At 50.3% G+C, this 22250-nt stretch overlaps 1 protein-coding gene across 1 annotated transcript in view; it reads left to right on the top strand.

Moving 5' to 3' along the window:
* CACNA1A (calcium voltage-gated channel subunit alpha1 A) overlaps window positions 1–20843 on the top strand; it is a gene marked incomplete at its 3' end in the record, with an annotated part of 212417 nt that extends 191574 nt beyond the window's left edge. The window contains exons 37-46 of the mRNA XM_080936643.1: window positions 1939–2044; window positions 11344–11451; window positions 11532–11632; window positions 14823–14932; window positions 15021–15159; window positions 15262–15375; window positions 17045–17080; window positions 17934–18120; window positions 19756–20009; window positions 20373–20843. Of these exons, the coding sequence (XP_080792769.1) occupies window positions 1939–2044; window positions 11344–11451; window positions 11532–11632; window positions 14823–14932; window positions 15021–15159; window positions 15262–15375; window positions 17045–17080; window positions 17934–18120; window positions 19756–20009; window positions 20373–20843 (1626 nt within the window). The remainder of the gene's footprint in view (window positions 1–1938; window positions 2045–11343; window positions 11452–11531; window positions 11633–14822; window positions 14933–15020; window positions 15160–15261; window positions 15376–17044; window positions 17081–17933; window positions 18121–19755; window positions 20010–20372) is intronic.
* Window positions 20844–22250: the final 1407 nt, after the last annotated feature.

Here is a 22250-nt window from a genome sequence, read left to right on the forward strand (position 1 = left end):
TGTCTGCGTGTTTTGAGACTCCATTATGGCCGACCAGCCACGGGGAGGGGGAGGGAGCACTCCAATCCCTTAGCACCCATGTGACCACCCTTGGGAAACCAAATTGTATGTCTCTGCCCATCCAAAAACACACACCCCCAGGCCCAGGCCAGACTGCGTTTTGTACCTTGAGCCCCTAGATCCTGGCCTCCCCACCCACATCTGAAGCTGACCTCTGACTTAGGGCCCGGGAGATCTGACGCCTCTCACAGCTAAGTTCCCCTCCCCCCTCCCCTTGCCCTGGAGTTGTCTCCCCAGCACCTGAACCATGCCACCCATCTACCCAAGATGCCCCAACATGCCTCTCCACTCCATTGTTTCAGAGCAAGCAGGAGGGCTGCAGCCGCCCCAACCCCGAACGTGGCGCACCAATCAGGCCTTGCACGCTGCCTTGGAGGGGCCTGTGGGTGGGTGGGGCGTATGCCAGCTGAGGGAGCGAGGAGATTGCTGCTCCTCTAGACTTCTGTCCCGGAATCTCCCCCGGCCTGGAGGACATCTGCACCCTCAGTTCATCCTCGAGATGGCCAGGGATGACCTTCAAACCCCATGCCCCAGAAGTGACTCCGTATCCTAGCCTCCCCCGCCATCTTGGCCCCCTCTCCATTACTATCCCAATCCCCGGCGTGGAGGTTTCCCTCTGAGATTTCAAACTCTCCCCACAAGTGTCCCTCTTGTCCCCTCCTATCCTGATCTCTGTATGGAGCCACCATGCTCCCTGAGGCACCTTTGTGTACATTTAAAGTAGCGTGTTTCCCGCGGAACACTGGCTGCTGGGAAAGCGTGCTTCAGAGAATCCACTTTCCTGCCATGCAGTCTGATTTCTCAGCTCAGAGCCCTTTGTGCAGTACACGCCTGCCCAGCGGTACACAGTGCCCTCCTTGATGTTTATCTGCTGCCTTTTTCCCTGTCCCACTCCAACATCCCACTTCCCACCCTGCCCCTGGTTTGCTGGCTCCCACTCTGGTGAATCCCCTGGTGAGCCCCAGACTCGCCCTTCTCATTGTCCCAAGCACGTCAAAACTCACCATTTACCCCCAACCCCCATCCCCATCCCAAGCCACCAAACAAGACAGAACCCCTGTCTGGGACACAGAATTCCTTCCCTGGGCCTCAGGAATGTCCCTCGCCCCTTCTCCCTGCTACTGCACAGACAGCCATGATCCGGCGAGCCCCGACAGTCACTTCCCACGGAGCTATGAATGAGTCTCGAGATTCCGTCTGCATGTGCCCGTTTGTACCGCTCTGTGTAGGCTGCATGTCCACCGGGGGCCTGCGTGGGGAGGTGCCTGCCGCTTCTGAGGATGGAATGCTGCGGCTGGGTGCCTATCATCTGCCCGTTCTGGGCCGAGCAGGGGGTGGGGGCGGGGAGCGGCGGCTGTGGCCGTGGACCCCCACCTCGAGGCTGCTGCACGCAACATGCTGCTGACATCTGCCTTCTGCTCTTTCTCTTTGGGGGGGAAGTGAAAGGGAGCCTTTGAGAAGAACTCTGAGGCAGGGCAAGAACTCTGGACCCCGGGGCCTCAGGTCCCATAGGCGGTTTTCAAAACAGAAACAAAGGAACAAAACAGTTGAGTTTAAAGTGGTGCAGGCCCTGGCATCCCAGCTACTCAGGAAGCCAAAGCAGGAGGAAGACTGTCTTCAAAAAAAGAAAAGACAAAAAAAAAAAAAAAAAGAAAAGAAAAGAAAAGACAACGAGGTAGGGACAGTGGCGTGGAAAGCCCTGGATTCTTTTGTTGCTCCATGGAGGGGATATGAGAAATTCTACACTGGCAAGGTGACCACAGAGGGAGTTGCCCCGACTTCAGAGTTCTTCCTGGGGCTCCCTGGGTCAGGTGAATTTGGCTTGCAAGGTGCTCATAGGGCCTAAGAATGACTGTCCTCGCCCGGGGTTCTCTGTAGAGACTCCTGCGGATGGACCTGCCTGTAGCGGATGACAACACGGTCCACTTCAACTCCACCCTGATGGCTCTGATCCGAACCGCCCTGGATATCAAAATTGCCAAGGGTAAGGCGAGCTGCCAACTTGGGGTGGGGGCGGGAGGCAGATGGTGCCTTGGAGGGGAAGACAGGAGTAGGCTAGTCTTCCCCTTCCTGGTGGGTTGTCACAGGGACCACTGTCCTTGTCTAGTTCTTCCTTCTTACATCTGTGTAAACATTTAGTGCGCCGCTCAGGTGTGCGAGAAAGCCCTCCAACCAAAGGGATGCAGCAGTTCACACACAGAAAGAAGAGCACCATAGTCTGACGTAGGTGAGCCATATAAAAAAAAGGAACCACAGGGGGAGAGCAGCCTGTGTGCAAAAGCCCTGAGAGGTGGGGATGAAGGAAGCAGGGAGAAGGAACCAGTCAGGGTCCTGCTGAGCTGACTTGGTCTTTGAGTAAGGAGACCCCTCCCCCCACCCAGGATCCAGAGAAAGCAGGTGGGAAGAGGGAGGTTAGGACCTGTGTTAGCCTAGCTTCTGATACTGTCATGAACTAGCTGAGACTGGGTGCTTTATAAAGAAGAGATAGGATGGCAAGATGGGTCAGTGAGTAAAAGTGCTTGCAACCAAGTCTGGCTAACCTATGACCTGAGTTCAGTTGCTAAGAGCTGCTTTCACCCTTCCATGTCTGCGTCATGACATACACAGCCTGCCCCAACACACACACACACACACACACACTAGAATAAATTCAATCTCCAAGAGTTCTGCTCTCAAGAGACCCCACAGAGCTGAAGAGATGGCTCAGTGGTTAGAGCACTGTCGGCTCTTCCAGAAGTCTTGAGTTCAATTCCCAGCAACCACATGGTGGCTCACAACCATCTGTAATGGAATCTGGTGCCCTCTTCTGGTGTGTCTGAAAACAGTCACAGTGTGCTCACATACATGAAATAAGTAAGTAAATAAATAAATATCAAGAGACCCCCCCCCCACAATCAAAAATCTTCAGCCAGACAGCTCAAGTAAGGTCAGAGCCTCCTGCTCTCTAGGATCTGTAACCTTTTCTTTGAGACAGAATTTTTGCTTACTTGGAGATTAGAGAAAAGCGTGAACAGACAAGAGCAGGAGGAGGGAGAGACAGTGTGGGTACTGAGGAGAGCTTGACACCTCAGACTCCATCTTCAGGTCATGAGCATCTTCTGCCCCTCCTCATTTATCTTGTGACACTCACTCCCTCCTTTTATTTTTTAAACTAATTGACTTATTTTGATTATGGCAGACAGGGTTTCTCTGTGGAGCCCTGGCTGTCTTAGAACTCACTCTGTGCACCAGGCTGGCCTTGAACTCAGAGATCTGCCTGCCCCTGCCTCCAGAGTGACGGAAGGGGCATCTGCTCCCTCGCTTTGGAAAATGTTAATGTGATCTCTAACACTTCCTTAGATTCTTCTTTTTTTTTTTTTCCCCAAGATTTACTGTCGCTGTCTTCAGACACACCAGAAGAGGGCATCAGATCCCATTACAGATGGTTGTGAGCCACCATGTGGTTGCTGGGATTTGAAAGGCTGTCAGTGCTCTTAACCACCAAGTTTCTTCTGTTTGATGCTCTCGGCATCCAGCTGGGCAGTTCTCAGTTTCAGTTCTGTCGCTGATGCTTTTGTTCCAGTGCTGACAAATGACTTTTAGGGGTGGGAACAGCAGGTGGTGGTGCAAGCTTTTAGTCCCAGCACTTGAGAAACAGAAACAGGCAGATCTCTGTGAGTTCAAGGTTAGCCTGGTCTACAGAGTAAGTTCCTACACAGAGAAACCCTTAAAAAAAGGAAGGAGGAAGAGAAGAACTTACCACCTGAATTAGCAAAATACTAGACAAACCCAGCTAGGATACCAAGTGACCATTTGTTTCCAAATAGTTTCTCCTCCTCTGAAATTGCATTTTAGTATCTTCTAGCATCTTTTTGTGTCTCTTTAGCATTGTTCCTTTGTTTGTTTGATTTCCAGACAGGGATTCACATAATCCAAGCTGAGCTTAACTTTGCCATGTAGTTAAGGATGACTTTGAACTTCTGATCTTCTTGCCTCCACACAAGTGTGTGATCAAAGTATGCACAACCACACCAGGTTTATAAAGTCCTAGAGATGAATGGGCCAGGACTTGGTGTGCACCAGGCTTTCTACCAACTGAACATTCTCTTTCCTCTCCGTTTTTATCCATTTATTTTATTTTTAAATATATTGTTATTTTATGTGTATTGTTGTTTTATGAATTTTTGCTTGAATGTGGGCCCTAGGAAATTGGAGTTACAGGGAGTTGTGCATTGCCCAATGTAGGTGCTGGGAAACAAAATTGGGTCCTTTTCAGGAACTGTTAGTGTGCATAACCACTGGGCCATCTGTCTAGCTCCCTCCCCCTTGCTTCTTCCTGAAAGTCTCAACATTCTGTTAACTGTTAGAATCTCTCTGTGTGTCTCTGTCTGTCTGCCTGTCTGTCTGCCTGTCTGTCTGACCAGGCTCTTACTCTGACGCCTAGATGGCTCGGAGGACGATATTGTACCCAAGGCTAGCCTTAGCTACAAAAGGATAAGGTAGTTCTGTTCTGATTTAGACAGACAGGAGGGGCAGGTTGGAGGCCAAAGGCAGGAACAATGGAGGGCACAGAAAGGAAGCAGGTGCTGAAGAGGATCCTTCAGACTTTCTAAAACAAACAGCAAGTGCTGAAGGACTTCAAGTGCTGTTATCCCAGCCCCTTGGCAGACTGAGGAAGATGACAGAGTAGCTTGTCCGGCTTGGTCAGTTTAGTGAGACTCCCTCTTAAAATAAGACAGTGGAGGAGGGGGTGCTGAAGAGATGGCTCAGTGGTTAAGAGCACTGACTGCTCTTTCAGAGGTCCTGAGCTCAAATCCCATCAACCACATGGTGGCTCACAACCATCTGTAATAGGATTCAATGCCCTCATTTATTATGTCTGAAAACAGTGATGGTGTAGTCACATACGAAAATAAATAAATCTTTAGAGAGAAAGAGGGAGAACTGGGGTACAGTTCAGTGGTAGAGAGCCTCCAGTATGTTCCAGACCCTGAGTCCTATCCCTAGAACAGCAAAAAATGAATACCTTTCCCCTAGACACCAGCCCAAGGTTCCTTGCATCACTGCAGGAGACAGAAAAGGTGGCTAAGGAGCAAGACAGACTCTAAGGCAGAGTAGCTAGGCAGGTGTGCTGTCTCAGTACTTAAGATGCTGAGACAGGAAGATCATGGTTCAAGGCCAGCCTGGGCTAGAGAGAAATTTAAAAATCAAAAACAAACTAAAAAACTGTGCCAGGAGAAGAGAGACTGGAACCACAGGAATAGCAAGAGGGGTCACAGGAAAACACACCCACACAAATAATTAAATAAATAAATTTAATCAATTTGAGTGAGGTTCAGCCTATATTAAATAAAATATGCTTTAAAAAAACATTTAGGGGCTGGAGAGATGGCTCAGTGGTTAAGAACACTGGCTGCTCTTTCAGAGGTCCTGAGTTCAAACCCCAGCAACCACATGGTGGCTCACAAACATCTGTAATGGGATCTGATGCCCTCTTCTGTTGTGTCTGACAGCTACAGTGTACTTATATATAATAAATAAATAAATCTTTACCAAAAAAAAAAAAAAAAAAACATTTAGGCTGAGCAGTGGTAGCACAAACCTTTAATTCCAGCACTTGGAAAGCAGAGGCAGGCAGGTCTCTGAGTTCAAGGCCAGCCGGACCTATAGAGTAAGTTCCAGCCAAGGCTACACAGAGAAACTCTGTCTTAAAAAAAGTTTCCATGGATCTATGTTGAGTGTTCCACAGGCCAAAATCAAGGTCTCAACCATGCAGGCTCTTTTCTGAAGACCCAGGGAAGAATCTGTTCCAAGCCCTATCTACATATGAACATTGCTTGGTCCCACCACAGTGGAACTGGGAGGTGAGATGGACAGTCAGCTGGCCATCCATGGCTCCCTAATAACTGTCAAAACACAAAAACAAAACAAACAAAAACAACTTGGGAATGCCCAGAGAAATGGCTCTTGCAGAAGACCCAGGTTTGGTTCAAACTTGTAATTCCTGTACTAGAGGACCTGACACCCTCTTCCAACCTGCAAGAGAACCAGAAATTTAGATGGTGCACATACATACATGCAAACAAACAAATAATCCACATTAAATAAAAATAAATAGAATCCTTTTTTTTTTTTTTTTTTTTTTTTTTTTTTTTTTTTTTTTTTAGGAAAAAGTCGGAGGGGGGTGGGAGGGCCAGGAGAGGAAAACAAAAAGAAAAAGTGAGAAAGTTAAGAATGCTTACCCAGGTCTTTGGTGCCCTCATTTGGGAGGCAGAAGCAAGTGGATCTTGTGAATTTGAGGCCATTTTGGTCTACATAGCAAGTTCCAGGATAGCCAGGGCTACATAGCAAGACCCTCCTTTAAAAATAAAAAATAATCCAGATGACGGCGGTGAATGCCTTTAATCCAGCACTTCAGAAGCAGAAGAAGGATCTCTGTTCCTTCTGACTCTACAGAGTGAGTTCCAGTACAGCTAGGGCTACACAGAGAAAACCTGTCTCGCAAAACCAAAAAGTAAAATGAAAAGAGAAGGTAGGTTCCTCAGCGTGCCTCTGTAATAAAACATTTGAGCACAGACTGGGAAGAGATTCGAGAGGCAGCGGAATATCTATAGGAAGAACAGTCTCTGAAAGATAACAACTTGTCCACAGGGCCGGAGACGGGCATGGCTTGTGCATATAAGGAACTACACAGAGGCCAGCATGACTGAGCCGTAGTCAGGGGGCGGGGGAGAGAAAGTACCAGAAGCTGGAGAGCAACTCAGTCAGGAACGTGACTATGGCCCAAGCCTAAGGCCTGGAGTTTGAATAAAAGCTGGGTTTAGTGGTGTACATCCGTAAACACAGCTCCGGAAAAGAGACAAGTGGACCCCTAGGACTCATGACAGCCAGTCTAGACAAACTGATGGGCTCCAGGTTCATTGAGAGGCCCTGTCCCAGAAAGTGAGGTAGGTTCCACAAGAGATGGCTCAGTGGGCAAAGGGCTTGTCACTAGGTCTGATGATCAGAGTCCAGCCTCCCAAAATCATATAGTAAAAAGGAGCGAACCAACTGTGGTCATCAGGTATGTGCTACCTGCTACTCCTAGGTAGATCAGGCTGGCCTCAGACTCAGATTCACCTGCCTCTGCCTCGCAAACACTAGAGATGTGAACCACCATTCCTGACAATTTTTACTTACTTAATATGTATGGTTGTATAGTCTGGGTGTATGTCTTTGTATCATGTGTGTGCTTGGTACTTGCAGAGGCTGGAAGAGGGTGTCAGGGTCCTTGTGTTCCTGGAGTTTGAGATACAGATAGTTGTAGTCCTGGGAACTGAACTTGGGTCTTTGGCAAAAGCAGCATATCTTTGTAACTGTGACCACTGGGCCATCCCTCCAGAACGTAACTAGCCTTCTTGCTTTTTATTTATTTTATGTGTATGAGTCTTTTGCTTGCACGTACATGCATCATCTGCATAGAGAGGTCAGAAGAGGATGTCAGATCCCCTGCACCTAGAATTATGGATGGTTATGAGCTGTCATGTGGGTGCAGAAGTGGGTGCACCAGGTCTTCTGCAAAAGCAAGAAGTGTTCTTAACCACTGAGCAAACTCACGCAGCCCTCAGCTAGCTTCCTGGTATAGTCCAGGACCACCTCCCCAGGGAATTGCTCTGGCCTCAGTGGGTTGAGCCCAGGCCGGTCACCACTGGTAATCCTTTAGTTGAGACTCTTCTCAGGGAATTGTAGCTAAACTGTATCAAATTGACAAAGTTAACTGGGACACTAAAGAAGAGGTATGCCACTGAGCCACACCACCAAGCCTGCAGTGTCTGGAACTTCAGTCCTGTGCCAGGGGGCTGCCTGGGCAGGGGAGGGGCATGCAGGTGGAGGGGGTTCACACAGGTAGTTAGGGGCCATGTAAGTGCAGTCATGATGACAAAGGCTGTCACTGCAAATGTCCCAAGTTTTCCATGGCTCAAACCAAAATGGGTCAATGCCCTGCTCTCCATCTCCTGTTTGTGGATTGGGACTGTGTTGATGAGTCCCTTAAAGACAGGCCCGAGGAAAGTGCCATGACACGCATGGGTGAGTCCAGGACTGGAAAGGCTGAGAGAAGGATTTTGAGTTCTGCTGTTTAGTGACACCCTGCCTCAAAACCCCAAAGAAAAGATACTCTTGGAAAAGGCTCACTGGCCCTCCTGTCCCCAACCTCTGGGTAACAGAGTAAAGGGAACGTGGAACATCTCCATACTGTTATAATCCTACAAGTGGCATGTCACCCTGCTCATGATTCAGACGTAAGGACAACACCATGATCCTGTCGACCCATCCTGAGCCCCAGTGACTCCCATGGCTAGAATAAGGGGCTCGAGACTTGCTATAACAAAGGTCACACTTCATGGCAGAGGAACTAGGGTGGAGAGGCTGACAGCCTCTCTCAGGTGTGCCAGGGTAGCTGAAGCACCTGTCATAGGTCACTGGGTTTCTTGTATGTGTCCCATTATTAGTGACATTTCCCAAACTGGATATGATTTAACAAAGCCCAAGACCATGAGGCACATTCATCCACTTATGACATTCCCAGTCATCAGAGACATCCTGTCCTTCCTTCTTTTAGAGCTGCCAGAATCTACTCACAGAGATACTATCACGATTAGACCACTCATGTGCCTGCCTCTCAACACCACTGTAAATACCCCCTCCCTTTTTTTTTTTTTTTTTTTTTTTTGATTTTGGCTTTAGAACACAAGGCCTTATACATGCTAGGCAAGGATCTGATTTTTAGTTTGTATTTATTTATTTTTAGGCACTGGAGATGGAACCCACGGAGTGTAAAACTTTTGAGACAGGCTCTCACTAAGTTACCCAGGCCAACTTTGAACTCATCTTATAATTTATTCATTTCCCACCCCCTTTCCCCTTCCTCCTCTCTCTCTCCTTCCCCCTCCTGTGTGTGTGTGTGTGTGTGTGTGTGTGTGTGTGTGTGTGTGTGTGTGGTGTTGTATGTAAACATGAACATCCGGGTATTCTCACCCGTGAGTAGATATGCCAAGGCCAAAGAAAAGATGTCAGGTACCCTACCCTGTTGCTTACCCTCTTGCTCATGTTTGAGCCATGATTTGGAAAGTCCAAGCATGTCAGGCCACATCTACTCACCAGAGGCCTGGGCAACCAGGTATCCAGCCAGCTCTCAGGATCTCCATCTCCACTGCTGGTACACAGCAGTGCACAGTTCTTTCCATGGTTGCTGCTTATCCTCACTGAGGGCCCTGTACACGCGCAGCACACTCTCCTGACAACTAAGCCATCTCCTTAGCCACAGGCCTGAACCCTCAATTCCCCTGCCTCAGCCTCCCAAGTGCTACAACAAGAGGTTTACAACAGTAAGTTTTGTTTTTGCAGTTTTTGTGTAGTGGAGGCTGGCCCAGCACTTCTGACCCTCCCACTTCCGTCTCCCAGGGCTGGGTTTACAGACTTGGGCCACCATGCCAACTCTGTCTACTCAAATAACAGCTGGTGTGTGGCTCAGCAGTAGAGGACTTTCCTAGCATGTGTAAGTTCTGAATTCAGGCCCCAGCATACCAGATAAATAAATTAATGAATAAATACATCAATACATAAAAAAAAAATAAGAAAATAAAGTGTTTAAATCAGGGGCTGGGGCACCTGCAAGATAGCAGGTAAAGCTGTTGGCTTGCATCAGACACCTGAAACCCTTATGGTAGAAAGAGAAAACTAACTCCTCCAAGTGTCCTCTGACTTCCACATGTACACACACACACACACACACACACACACACATGCGCACAACCACACAAATAAATGTTATTTTTAAAAGTTTACAAAAGGGGAAAAGGAACAGGGGCTGAGAGACAGCTCAGTCGGTAAGGTGCTCACCATGCAATGAGGGGTCCTTCTTTCAGCCCCCGAGAACCTGCGTGGCATTGTGTAGGTAGAGACAAAGGAATCTCTAGGGCCCAGTTTCCAACCACCCTAGCCTTGTTCGTAAATTCAAGGCCAACGAGAAATTCTCTTTTTACAAACAAGATAGAAGGCTCCTGAGGAATGACAGCCAAGTCTCACCTCTGACCCTCTGACCTCCACACGAGGCACACAAGTAAACATGCACACACAAACAGAGCACATGTATATTGTGTGTATGTATATGTGTGTGTGTGTGTAATCTTTTTTTAATGGGGGCTATTTGTTACAGTGATGGCTCCATCCATCATCACTAAAACCTGACTGGTCCAAACTATCAAGTGCCTCAGACATGAAACAAGCATGGCATTTCAGACATTTTTGGTGTAGGTCAGTGATGTAGCTCTTGCCTAGTCCTGGGTTCCATCCCCAGCAACCAAAGTAACCTCCTGTGGCGGTAAATATTAAAAGGGTTGGTTATCCTTTTATCGGGCCCCACAGTCTCACTCTGCGGACTCCACACAACTGTGGAGCCAACCACACGGACTCTGTCACACAGTCTGCAAGCCGCCCTCTCCACGCGGTTCCCTTCCCAGGTGGTCCACTCTGCCCACCCACCCTGTTGTTTCTGACCCGGGTACGTATGACACCCCCCTGCCATGTGTTCCTTTTCTCCACCACCCGGCACAAACATGACTCCAAAGCCCAGTAGCTTATCAAGCAGGTTTATATATTAAATTCTCAATTCACAAACCCTCTACACAATAAGCTTGTATCCAGTAGACAAAGATACAAACTGCCCTTCTATATGAGATAAAAAGATGTATAGAAACCCTTAAAAATATTCATATCTACTTATCGCCAACTAAGAACACCTAGATACAGATCCTCCTTCCCCAGCTCCATCTTGATTCTTCCCCTAACCTTTCTTTTTCTTCCCCTCTTCTGTTTTACTAGCCTTTTCCCCTAATGCCTCTCCATTGTATAATCATATATCAATATATCACTCACGTCATCAACCCACAACCCCTCCCAAAACTCTGATGCCAACCCATGTATGGACTCAGCCTGAGTCAAGAGGTCAAGCGCTGTAGTGGGAATGGCCTGGAAGTGTTGTCCCAAAGTGACACATGATACACTTCCTGGATTAACTAACACCCAGGTAGGGCAAATACTGACTGTCATCCTGATGGTTTTCACAGATGAGGAAACTGAGGCAGGAGTGGGTAGCCAACTCTAGGAATGCAGTTGGCAGTGGAAACCAGGATAATGATTGATCCTGGCCCTTGTGGCGTCTCCAACCAGGCCTAGGGGGCCTGGCAGTGGCCCCACAGTGGCCCTGCAGTGCCCCCACGCCAGGCCAGCTCTGTGCAGCGCTTGCCGTCTCTCTCCACACTGCAGGTGGGGCTGACAAGCAGCAGATGGACGCAGAGCTCCGCAAGGAGATGATGGCCATTTGGCCCAACCTGTCTCAGAAGACCCTGGATCTGCTGGTCACACCTCACAAGTGTAAGAGCAGACCCAGGGACGGACGTGGGGAGCCTCAGAGAGGAGGCCGAGTTGTGTGAGAGCTTACCTGTCGTCCACAGCCACAGACCTGACGGTGGGTAAGATCTACGCAGCCATGATGATCATGGAGTACTACCGGCAGAGCAAGGCCAAGAAGCTGCAGGCCATGCGAGAGGAGCAGGTACTCCCATCGCTGGGGGAGCCTGGAACAGGGTGCTGCATCTGTTTGTCTTTGTGGGAACCAGTGGGAACAAAGAGTGTGGTGAGGCTGGGCCATTTCGGGAACACATACCTGCTAACTTCCAGACACCAACAGGCGCTGGGCATCTGCCTGTGGCAGTCAGTAACTATTTCGGGCCCTGGCCTGGATGTCTGCCCCCAGGGAGCTTACCTTCCAGCTGGGGACATGCTAACAGCCTCAAATGATTAAGACTGTTTTCATTGTGGCAAACTGTTCCACTGGGGAGAGTGGAGCCAGCTCTATAAAGTACTAGAGCCAGGATGTGTGGTGTGAAGTGAATGGTCAAGGGGGTGAGAGCTGAGCAAACAGCTGATGCCAAAGGAGAAGGGACTGGAGACATGCTCAGCAGTTATGAGCTAAGAGCAAGTGCCTGGGTTCAGTTCCCATCACCCGTGTGGTGCCTCACAACTGCCTGTAACTCCAGTTCCAGGGGATCTGAAGCCTCCTTCTGGCCTCTGTGGTCACCTGATCATGTATGGTACACACACACACACACACACACACACACACACACACACACACACACACAAAACCTTAGGCCTACACACATAAGATAGTAAGATAAATACTTTTGTAAAGTGAACTGGAGACCATGGTGCATACCTTTAATCTCAGCACATGGAAGGCAGAGGAAGACAGATCTCTATGAGTTAGGGCCAACCTGGTCTAGAGGCCACATAGGGATCTCTAGGCCAAACCAAGACAACATAGTATAGTAAGAATCTGTCTCAAAAAAGAAAGAGAGAGAGATGAGGAGGAGGAGAAGGAAAAAGGAAAAGGAGGAAGAGAGGAAAGGAAAAAGCTGGAGATCTAGCTCAGCAATTAAGAGCACCAGATGCTCTTGCGGAGGATCCACGTTCAGTTCCCAGCACCCACACAGTGGCCCACAACCATCTGTAGCCCCAGTTCTTGGGGTCCTCAAGCATCAAGCACCCATATAGTGCACATACATACATGCAGGCAAAAGACTCATACACATAATAAAACATTTAAAAAAAATAAAGGGAGTCAGGCATGGTGGTGCATTGCCTTTAATCCCAACACTAGGGAGGGGAGGCAGAGGCAAGCAGATCCCTTTTGAGTTTGAGCTCAACCAGATAGAAATAAAGAAATGGAGGGGTTTATATCCAGGGGAAAACATTGTATGACAAAACTTATCCTAGAAAGATATGAGACTCACCCCAGATAGGTTTTCCACCTTAGACCAAAGTACAGATATCACCAGAGTCCAACTTGGTGAACCATAAGTTTTATCAGGATTGCTTAAGAAGCAGAAATGATTCAAAGACATTTCTTTGCATCACCAAAACCCACCCCAACATGAGTGACAGTTCACAAAAGCTGGGAACCCAGAGCAAACTGCACAGTTTGCAAGCAGCTCAGCAGGTTGAAGAGTGTTCTTCCCAAGTGACTCAGTTGCTCTAAACTGTGAGCCACCATTGCTGGGAATTGAACTCGGGACCTCTGGAAGAGCAGTCAGTGCTCTTAACCTCTGAGCCATCTCTCCAACCCGAGGCAATTCTTTTAGACAGTTTCTTCTAGCAGCTGTTCTTAATACAGGGTCTTTGGAGCAACTCCACCCCTCTGAGCATGACTCTCAACAGTCTTTACTGCTTACTAGGGCAGGGAGGGGCTAGGTGAATCTGCTCAGTTTCAGGGACTTCCTTCATCTATTTGGAGTTGTTTACGTCGTGCCTTAAAGAACTTCCCTGCAGGAAGGAATATTTCAATCTGAGACGAATGTTACACAACTGTGTTCCAAGCAGAGAGACCAGCCATACAAAGGCCCTGAGGCTGGACCACCTGGATGAGTTTAGGGAATACTGAAGAGTTTAAGGTAACACAGAAAAGAAAAAGTGGGAGGAGAGAAGAGTAGGGAGGTCCAAGGCTAAACCCTGGAGACTACAGGGTGACTCGACTCTGACTTTTATCCCAAATGACCTGAGAGCAGAAGAGGGGTCTCATATACTGAAGGGACAGTCCACTGGACACACACTGGCACAGAGAGAAAGGCACAGAGAGGTTTCTGTACTGGTTGGAGGTGTGGAATGTGGAGGCTGAACATGGCAAAGGGTAGGTGATAAATGGCTTAGTTCTGAATAAATTTGGCTGGAAGATAGATAGGTAGATAGATAGATAGATAGATAGATAGATAGATAGATAGGTAGGTAGGTAGGTAGGTAGGTAGGTAGGTAGATAGATAGATAGATAGATAAATAGGTAGATAGACAGACAGGTAGATAGATAGATAGATAGATAGATAGATAGATAGATAGGTAGGTAGGTAGGTAGATAGATAGATAGATAGATAGATAGATAGATAGATAGATAGGTAGGTAGGTAGGTAGGTAGATAGGTAGGTAGATATACATATATAGAGAGATATCCATACATATACACACATATACACATATGTCTACATACAAATATATATGTGTGTTTATATATAACTTGATTACCTGGGTCTCCATTACAACATTGTGTCACAATTTCAAAAGTTAGATAGGGTCTCAAGAAATAGGTCAGTGGATAAAGTTCTTTTTTTTTTTTTTAAGATTTATTTTATGTATGTGAGTATATTATAACTGTCCTTAGACACACCAGAAGAGGGCATCAGATCCCATGACAGATGGTTGTGAGCCACCATGTGGGTGCTGGGAATTGAACTCAGGACCTCTGGAAGGATAGTCAGTGCTCGTAACTGCTGAGCCATGTCTCCAGCCCCTGGGTAAAGATTCTTATCTTTGAATGGAACCTGAGTTTCATTTGCCGTGGCATGTGTATGCAAAACATATGTAGCACACATACAAAAAGTAAATCTAAGTAAAAGCTAATTTTTTTTAATTAACATACTCAGAAAGCAGAGGCAGGCAGATCTCTGTGAGTTCCAGGACAGCCAGGACTACATAAAGACCCATGCCCTTAACAAACAGGAACAGGGTAGATTAGCAGACAGATTAGACTTACCTATGTGTGAGTAGGGGTCAAGAACTACTTGTTAGGCTTGGGGGAGTGGTAGCATGATTCCGTAAAACAAGGCCCTGGGCTCGGCCCCGTCACCTCCTCAGCTTCCAGTGGGGGCTGGCCCTGTTCAGCCCTTCCTGCACACACTGCCCTCCTGTCTTCCCAGAACCGGACACCACTCATGTTCCAGCGCATGGAGCCTCCATCGCCAACACAGGAGGGAGGACCCAGCCAGAACGCCCTTCCCTCCACTCAGCTGGACCCAGGAGGAGGCCTGTGAGTATCCTATTGGACGTTGTGGATGGATGTCAGGCCCCAGGTTCCAAAGCCCAGAGGATGCACACCCTTTCTGGCCTCCATGCAGGATGGCTCAAGAAAGCGGCATGAAGGAGAGTCCGTCCTGGGTGACCCAGCGGGCACAAGAGATGTTCCAGAAGACTGGTACCTGGAGCCCAGAGCGAGGGCCACCCATCGACATGCCTAACAGCCAGTCCAAGTCCCAGGTGGTGCTTTCCCCCTTACCCAAGGCTGGGTGGTTCAGGCACAAAGTGTTCTCCCATACACATAAGCCCCAGACTCACCCTACCCCACCCTCTGCCTCACAGTCTGTGGAGATGAGAGAAATGGGTACTGATGGCTACTCAGACAGCGAACACTACCTCCCCATGGAAGGCCAGGCCAGGGCCGCCTCCATGCCCCGCCTCCCAGCAGAGAACCAGGTGAGAACTTGCAGGATTCTGGGCTGTTCTCACACAAGTTTTTGAGGATCCTGTACCTCTTGGGGACCCCAGCCTGGGTGGGACCATCTGCAGCTTCGTGGGTATGGGACTGGAGACACCACCCTTTCCTGACTCCTTCAGAGCCTGTTCCTGCCAAATGGCTTCTGACTGCCCTATTTGAGAGCACAAAGGGGGGGTTGGAAGGGGTGGGTCCAGCTCTGGCAAGAGATGCCTCTGGGAATGGTTGCTTCAGCAGCATGTGGTGTCTCACACACTCAGGAGGCTGAGGAAAGAGGAGTTCCAGGCCAGCTTAGGCTCTAGACCTGGACCGTATCTCAAACAAGCATTATGAGTTATGTCTATAATCCCATCACTTGGGAAGATGGAGAGTTCAAAGTCAGACACTGCTATGTAGCTAGTTCGAGGCCAGCCTGAACTGTGTGAGATCCCGACTCCTAGCTGGAGAAGTGGCTCATGGGTAAGAGCATGTGCTGCTCTTGCAGAAGACCTGACTGATTCCCAGCACCTACAGTACACTGATGGTTCACAGCCTCCTGTAACTGGAGCTCCGGGGACCCAGTGCCCTCTTCTCGCCTCCTCAGACACCTGCACACAGGTGCACAAACTCACACGCGTACACAAGTAAAAAACCTAATTTTTTAAAAGAAAACTAGAATCCTGACTCCAAAGCTGGAGGGTGAAGCTCATGGTGTCTCCATGCTTAGCATGGGGAGACCTGGGTCCCACCAGAGCAAAAAAACATGTCCCTGTGACCCATGCACTCACACACATACCACTTACATGCACATGTACCTGTGTGCTACCAGTGTTAACAGGCATGTTCATATGCATGCACATGGCCTGCCTTCAGGATAGGGCATGTCTGAGGCATCCGAAAGCACAGTCTAGAGGGGCCTGGGACGGCTGGGGCATATTCTGTCACATGTCTGGGAGGGTTGTGGTGGTTGGATGTGTACCTGGTACGTGTGTCTCAGTGTGGCTGCTTCTCTTAGCTACTCCAGCCCCTTAAAGGGAAGGCAAGATCCCCATGGGGACAGAGAAACAAGCATGCCTGGCTACTGCGCGATAGGGAATGGGGATGAAGCCCAGGCTGCTACTGAGGACAAGAAAGGGCAGGAGGGGGCAGGCATGTCTGGCTGGGGCAGCTTGCCCTGCGTTTGCAGCATATCCGCTGCACCTGGCTGGGTCATTGTGGCCCAAGGGCCTGGCCTCTGGCTGCTGTGACTTTGGGGTGCATGTAGCTGCTCCATCCCTTCTGTCAGGCCTGGCCTGCTGGTCCCAAAACAGAGATGAGCCAAGCTGGGCTGATGGCCACCTGGAAGCTTTGAGCTGAAGCTGGGGCGAGGCGGGGGAGGGGTGCCCGGCCGAAGTGTATCGCATGAAATGGGCCAGGAGCCTGTGGCCTTGCTGTCCCATCTGTCAGTCTCGTGTCTCTGCCATCTGTCTGTCTCCTGTTTCTTCTGTGCCCGTTGCTGGGGACAGCCAGCCAGGTCCTGGGGCACCCCCTCACTCAACACCGGAGATTTTAACCTCTTTCTACCCTCTACCTCCCTCATACGCACCTGCCACTCACCATCCTTTTTGCCTTTTATATTTATTTCCTTCTTTCTGTTTTTTCTGTGTGCGCCATCCTGTGGGGCTGGGACAGAGGAGAAGGGGCCGGCCACGTGGAAATAACCTCAGTGTATGTACCGCGCCCGGCCAGCTTGGCTCCAGCCCCTCTCCCTCCCTGTCCTGTTTGTGACAGCTCCCACCATCTTCCCCTACCCTCCACCCTACCCTTTCGTTCCAGACTCCCCTTCCCCTCCCCCATGGAGCCCCTTCCTCATGTGTTGTGTCCTGTGTGTGCGCAAGGGGCCACACTGCACCCCACTTCGTCTTCAGAGCCTCCAAGAGGCCAACCTGCCCACCCTGCCCATTTCTTGGGGGTCTGTTCCTCCACCTCAACCAATGACCACAGGCCTACTGCCTCCGGTCCCTTTAGCTCCTGCCTTGGGCTGGGTCCTGCACAAGTTGAAGCAGGCCTGGTCCAATTGGCCCTGTCTTCCGTCTTCTGCCTGCTACAGAGAGAACTGAAGACTGTCCATGGCAAGATCAAGGACTCTGGGACAGTAAATGCAGATTCAGAATGATCTCCATGCTTCCCCTGCTAGGGCAGTTCAAGCTGGGCCCAGGGATAGGGACTGGAGTTGGGGACGGGCGTGAGGAGCAGGAGAGTCGGGCCAAGGAGAGGCAGGGCTCCCAGGTTTGCACTCTGCAAACCGAGTATGCTTCTTGTCAGCTGGCTAGCCTGAACACCAGGGGCTCCTGGAAAGCAGGGCAAGAGGTTAGCCAGGGCCTTCTGGCCAAAGTCCAGCACATACCCTAAGAAGCAGCAAAAATCCTGTCAAACCCCCCACTGCACCCCTGGACATAATCCCTGGATGTTCACACACTCCAGTTTTGTCCGGTCAGCTAGGTATAACTGCAGGGCTGGAAGGAGCAGACCATGAAAATGCTGGCCATTAACTCTGCCCACACCTGTGCCCCTCCCCCAGACCATCTCTGATACCAGCCCCATGAAGCGCTCAGCCTCTGTGCTGGGACCCAAAGCCCGGCGACTGGATGACTACTCACTAGAACGGGTACCACCTGAGGAGAACCAACGGTACCACCAACGCCGCCGGGACCGTGGCCACCGCACCTCTGAGCGCTCTCTGGGCCGATACACTGATGTGGACACAGGTAGGCTACCACAGGACCCGGAAGAGAGGATCGATCCATAAAGAAATAGAAGGCCAGAGAGTGGGAGACTGATACCCACGAGGGAGAAGCTGGAAGAGAGCAGGTTGTTAGGATCTGGAGTTGGAAGCCAGCCAAGAGACACAGTAAGACCCCAAATTCCAAAAGAGCTGGGCATGGTGGCACACACCTTTAATCCCAGCACTCTGGAGACAGATGTAGGGGGATCTCTGAGTACAAGGCCAGCCCAGTCTATAGAGTGAGTTCCAGGAAAGCTGGAGCTATCCAGAGAAACCCTGTCTTGAAAAACAAACAAAAGCAAAAAGGGGGTGCTTGGAAGGCAGAAGCAGGTGGGTCCCTGATGCTCACAGCCTAAGTCACTCAGTGACTTCCAGGCTAGGCTGAAAAGCTGTCTTTGAACAAAAAAAAGGTGCAACCTGGAGAGCCTCAAAAGGTAAAGAAGTTTGTCAGGAACCACTTAAGGACAGATGAAGTAACGCACATCTGTTATCCCAGCCCAGGTGAGATGGGAGATGGAGACAGGAGAGACCCCCAGAAGATCATGGACCAACTAGCAAGCCCGTCTTAAACAAGATAAAAAATAAGGACCAGCACCCAGTATTGTCCCAAACCCCACTTGCACTCACTCTGTGACACTTGTACCCACACTCATGTACTCACATCATACACACCGGAAAAACCCTCAAGATCTCAGTATGTGGTCCTTGGTCTGGAGCTCTCAGAGGCTCTACTGCATTTAGCTCTAGAATGCTAGAATTAAAGACATGCCTTGGCTGTTCATTTGCTTAGGGTTTTTTGTTGGTTTTGTCAGTTGTTTTACCCCGGGAGACAGGGTTTCTCTGGGTAGCCCTGGCTGTGCTGGACCTCACTCTGTAGAGCAAGCAGGCTGTCCTCAAACTCAAGAGATCTGCCGCCTCTGCCTCCGGAGTGCTGGTATTTAAGGTGTGTGCCACCACAGCCAGCTCTATTTTGTTTTTTTTTTTTTTTAATTCCTTTTTGTTCATGTGTGTGTGTGTGTGTGTGTGTGTGTGTGTGTGTGTGTGTGTGTGTGCACGCACTCGTGTGTCTATGTGATAGATCATGAATGCAGGTGCCCCCAGGGCCCAGAAGAGGGTGTTGGATCTCCTGGGCCTAGAGCAGTTGAGCTGCCAGATATGTGTGCAGGAAATTGAATGTAGGTCCTCTGCAAGTGTAGCATACCCTCTTACACACAGAACAGAGACAGAGAGACAGTGTTGAAATGTTAAAAGGAAGCAAAAAGACTGGGCAGGGTGTGTCTGGTGGCTAACATGTACCAAGTCTTAAGTTGGTCATATTCAACACTAAGAAAAGGGATAGGCCAAGCAAGATGGCTTAGCCTGTAAAGACATTTGCTGCCGAGCCTGAAGACTGAGTTTGATTCCTGGAACCTGTGAGGTGGAAGGTCTCTTTTAGAAAAGTGCCACTTCGGAGGATGCGCTGCAAATAAATGTAAAAATAAAGAGGTGGAGGTGTGAAATAGGAAGGAAACCGCGGGCTGCTGCCCGGGGATACTCCAGGCCCTACCTCTCCAGACTTCTCTCTTCCCTCTGTGGTCCCTTCTTCCTACCTCACCGACGTCTCCCACTCCCCACTCAGGCCTGGGAACAGATCTGAGCATGACCACCCAATCGGGTGACCTGCCCTCCAAAGATCGGGACCAGGACCGGGGACGACCTAAGGACCGGAAGCATCGGCCACACCACCACCACCACCATCATCACCATCATCCCCCGGCCCCCGATCGAGAGCGCTACGCACAGGAGCGGCCGGATACCGGCCGGGCGCGGGCCCGGGAGCAGCGCTGGTCCCGCTCGCCCAGCGAGGGTCGGGAGCACGCGACACACAGACAGGTGCGTGTGGCAGGCCCAGACTGATCAGAAGTGGGGGGCAGGGGCGGGACCGCAGTGGGTGGGACAGGTGGGGGCAAGCCTGGGAGGCGCCCGGGGCCGGGCGCGGGTAGCCCGCCACTCTTGCTTTTCCCCTTGGCCCGGCTTCCCTGCGACTCGTGTCCTGCGGACGCCTGTGAGTGACTTCGGAAACTTACGAAGCTCGTTTCTCGTTTCTCTCCTCACTGTTGTGTTGGTTTGCCCGCCCCCTCTCCCCGCCTCTCCGTCCCGCCGCCCGCCCGCCCTCCCGTTTGTGTGTCCCCGTGTGCTCCTGGTTGGTCCGTGGTATCTTTGCTTTTGATTTCCTTTGTTTCGATTTTCGTGTAGGGCAGTAGTTCCGTCAGTGGAAGCCCAGCCCCCTCTACGTCCGGCACCAGCACGCCGCGGCGCGGCCGCCGCCAGCTCCCCCAGACCCCCTGCACCCCGCGGCCGCTTGTGTCCTACTCGCCCGCTCCGCGCAGGCCTGCGGCGCGCAGGATGGCGGGTCCCGCAGCGCCCCCTGGCGGCTCGCCGCGGGGTTGCCGCCGTGCGCCGCGCTGGCCTGCGCATGCGCCCGAGGGCCCGCGGCCGCGCGGTGCCGACTACACCGAGCCCGACAGCCCGCGCGAGCCGCCAGGCGGCGCGCACGAGCCCGCGCCGCGGTCGCCCAGGACTCCGCGCGCCGCGGGCTGCGCGTCACCGCGCCACGGCCGCAGGCTGCCCAATGGTTACTACGCGGGGCACGGCGCGCCGCGGCCGCGCACAGCCCGCAGGGGCGCGCACGACGCGTACAGCGAGAGCGAGGACGACTGGTGCTAAGCCGCCCCGCCCCCCGCAACGCCCGTACCGTGCGGGCGCACCGCAAACGATAAACAATAACGTTTTTAAAAAAGAAAACCGGGGAGGAAAAACAAAAATAGCTTCTATTGATGAGTTTTATCATCTCGATTGAATCTTTCGTTTTCCCGGTGAACGAAACCGAGGTGGCTGCGAGCCGGAGGGACGGCTGCACGCCCCACACACTTCTCAGACCCACGGGAGTGCTTGCGGGCCACGCCAAACTTATTACTGCCTGCAGAGATCAACTACAAGAAAATAACACTAACAGTTTTTAAAAGGACAAAAAAAAAAGATTGAAAAAACGGTTTTTTTTTTCTGACATTTGGTCCTGCTTGAAATAACAAAAGAAAAAAAAGAAAAAATTACCACCACCACCACCACCACGGATTCCCTTGCTTTTTTTTCCTTTGTCTTTTTAAAAAAAATTTTTTTTTCCTTTTTTCCTATCTTGTTTGAGAAACGTGGGCTTGGGACTGTGAAATATTGCATGACATTAAAAAGAACAAAAAAAAATAATAAAAACGAAAAAACTTGAATCCAAGGGCTTCTGATCTAGAGTGGTCTTTGTCCCTTGACCAAGATGCCTTGCAAGTTACTCTTGGGAAAAGGATGAAAGAGGGCAGGCACTTTGTTAGCTCCCAGAGAAACAGCGCATCACGGCCCTGGGTTAACTCCCAGTGAAGGGCGCTTGTGGCTTCTTGAAAGTGTACTTCCACAGGGCACAGGCTCTTCTGGCTGTGCCCAGCCTCTGGCTCATTGAATCAATTTCGTGAGCAGTTCAACCCGCCTCAGCACTGGAGGAATTTAGGGGCGTGGAGGGTCTGTGGAAGGATTACCGGTATTGTCAAAGCAATAGTGGGGCCAGGATTATGTTTTACAGATTTATTGTATATGTATATGTGGTTTTGGGCATATGTGAAAGTGCCTTCTAAGACCAGAAGACGGATCCCTGAAGCTGAGCCTTTTAACCTGACTGCTGGAAACTGAGCTCAGATCCTTAAAAGAACAGAATATGTTTCTAACTTCTGAGCCACCTCTCCAGCCTCACCCCACCCCACCATGAGGTCCTCACCCCTCACCAGGAGTCTTACACAGGGATGGCTTTTCTCACTCTATCTTGTCCAACATAATTGTCTATATACCCTCTGCAGCCAACAGTTGGCCACATACACTGTAGTTCTAAGAGCCCCCTGCCCAGGCCCCCAGCCTCCCAGCTCTTCACCTCCCTCTCTGCCTGTTTGGAAAATACTCTGAGTATGGTCTGTATCTACAAAACTAAAGTAAGATTAGGTGAGAGGGAATGCTTTCAAGTAAAACAAAGATCAGTCCTCTGGCCTGATAGGACAGCTTCCAGTTGTATGATGTGTCTGGAGTGTGTGGTGTAAG

Source organism: Micromys minutus, assembly GCF_963924665.1.
Source record: "Micromys minutus genome assembly, chromosome: 24".
Taxonomy (NCBI): Eukaryota; Metazoa; Chordata; class Mammalia; order Rodentia; family Muridae; genus Micromys; species Micromys minutus.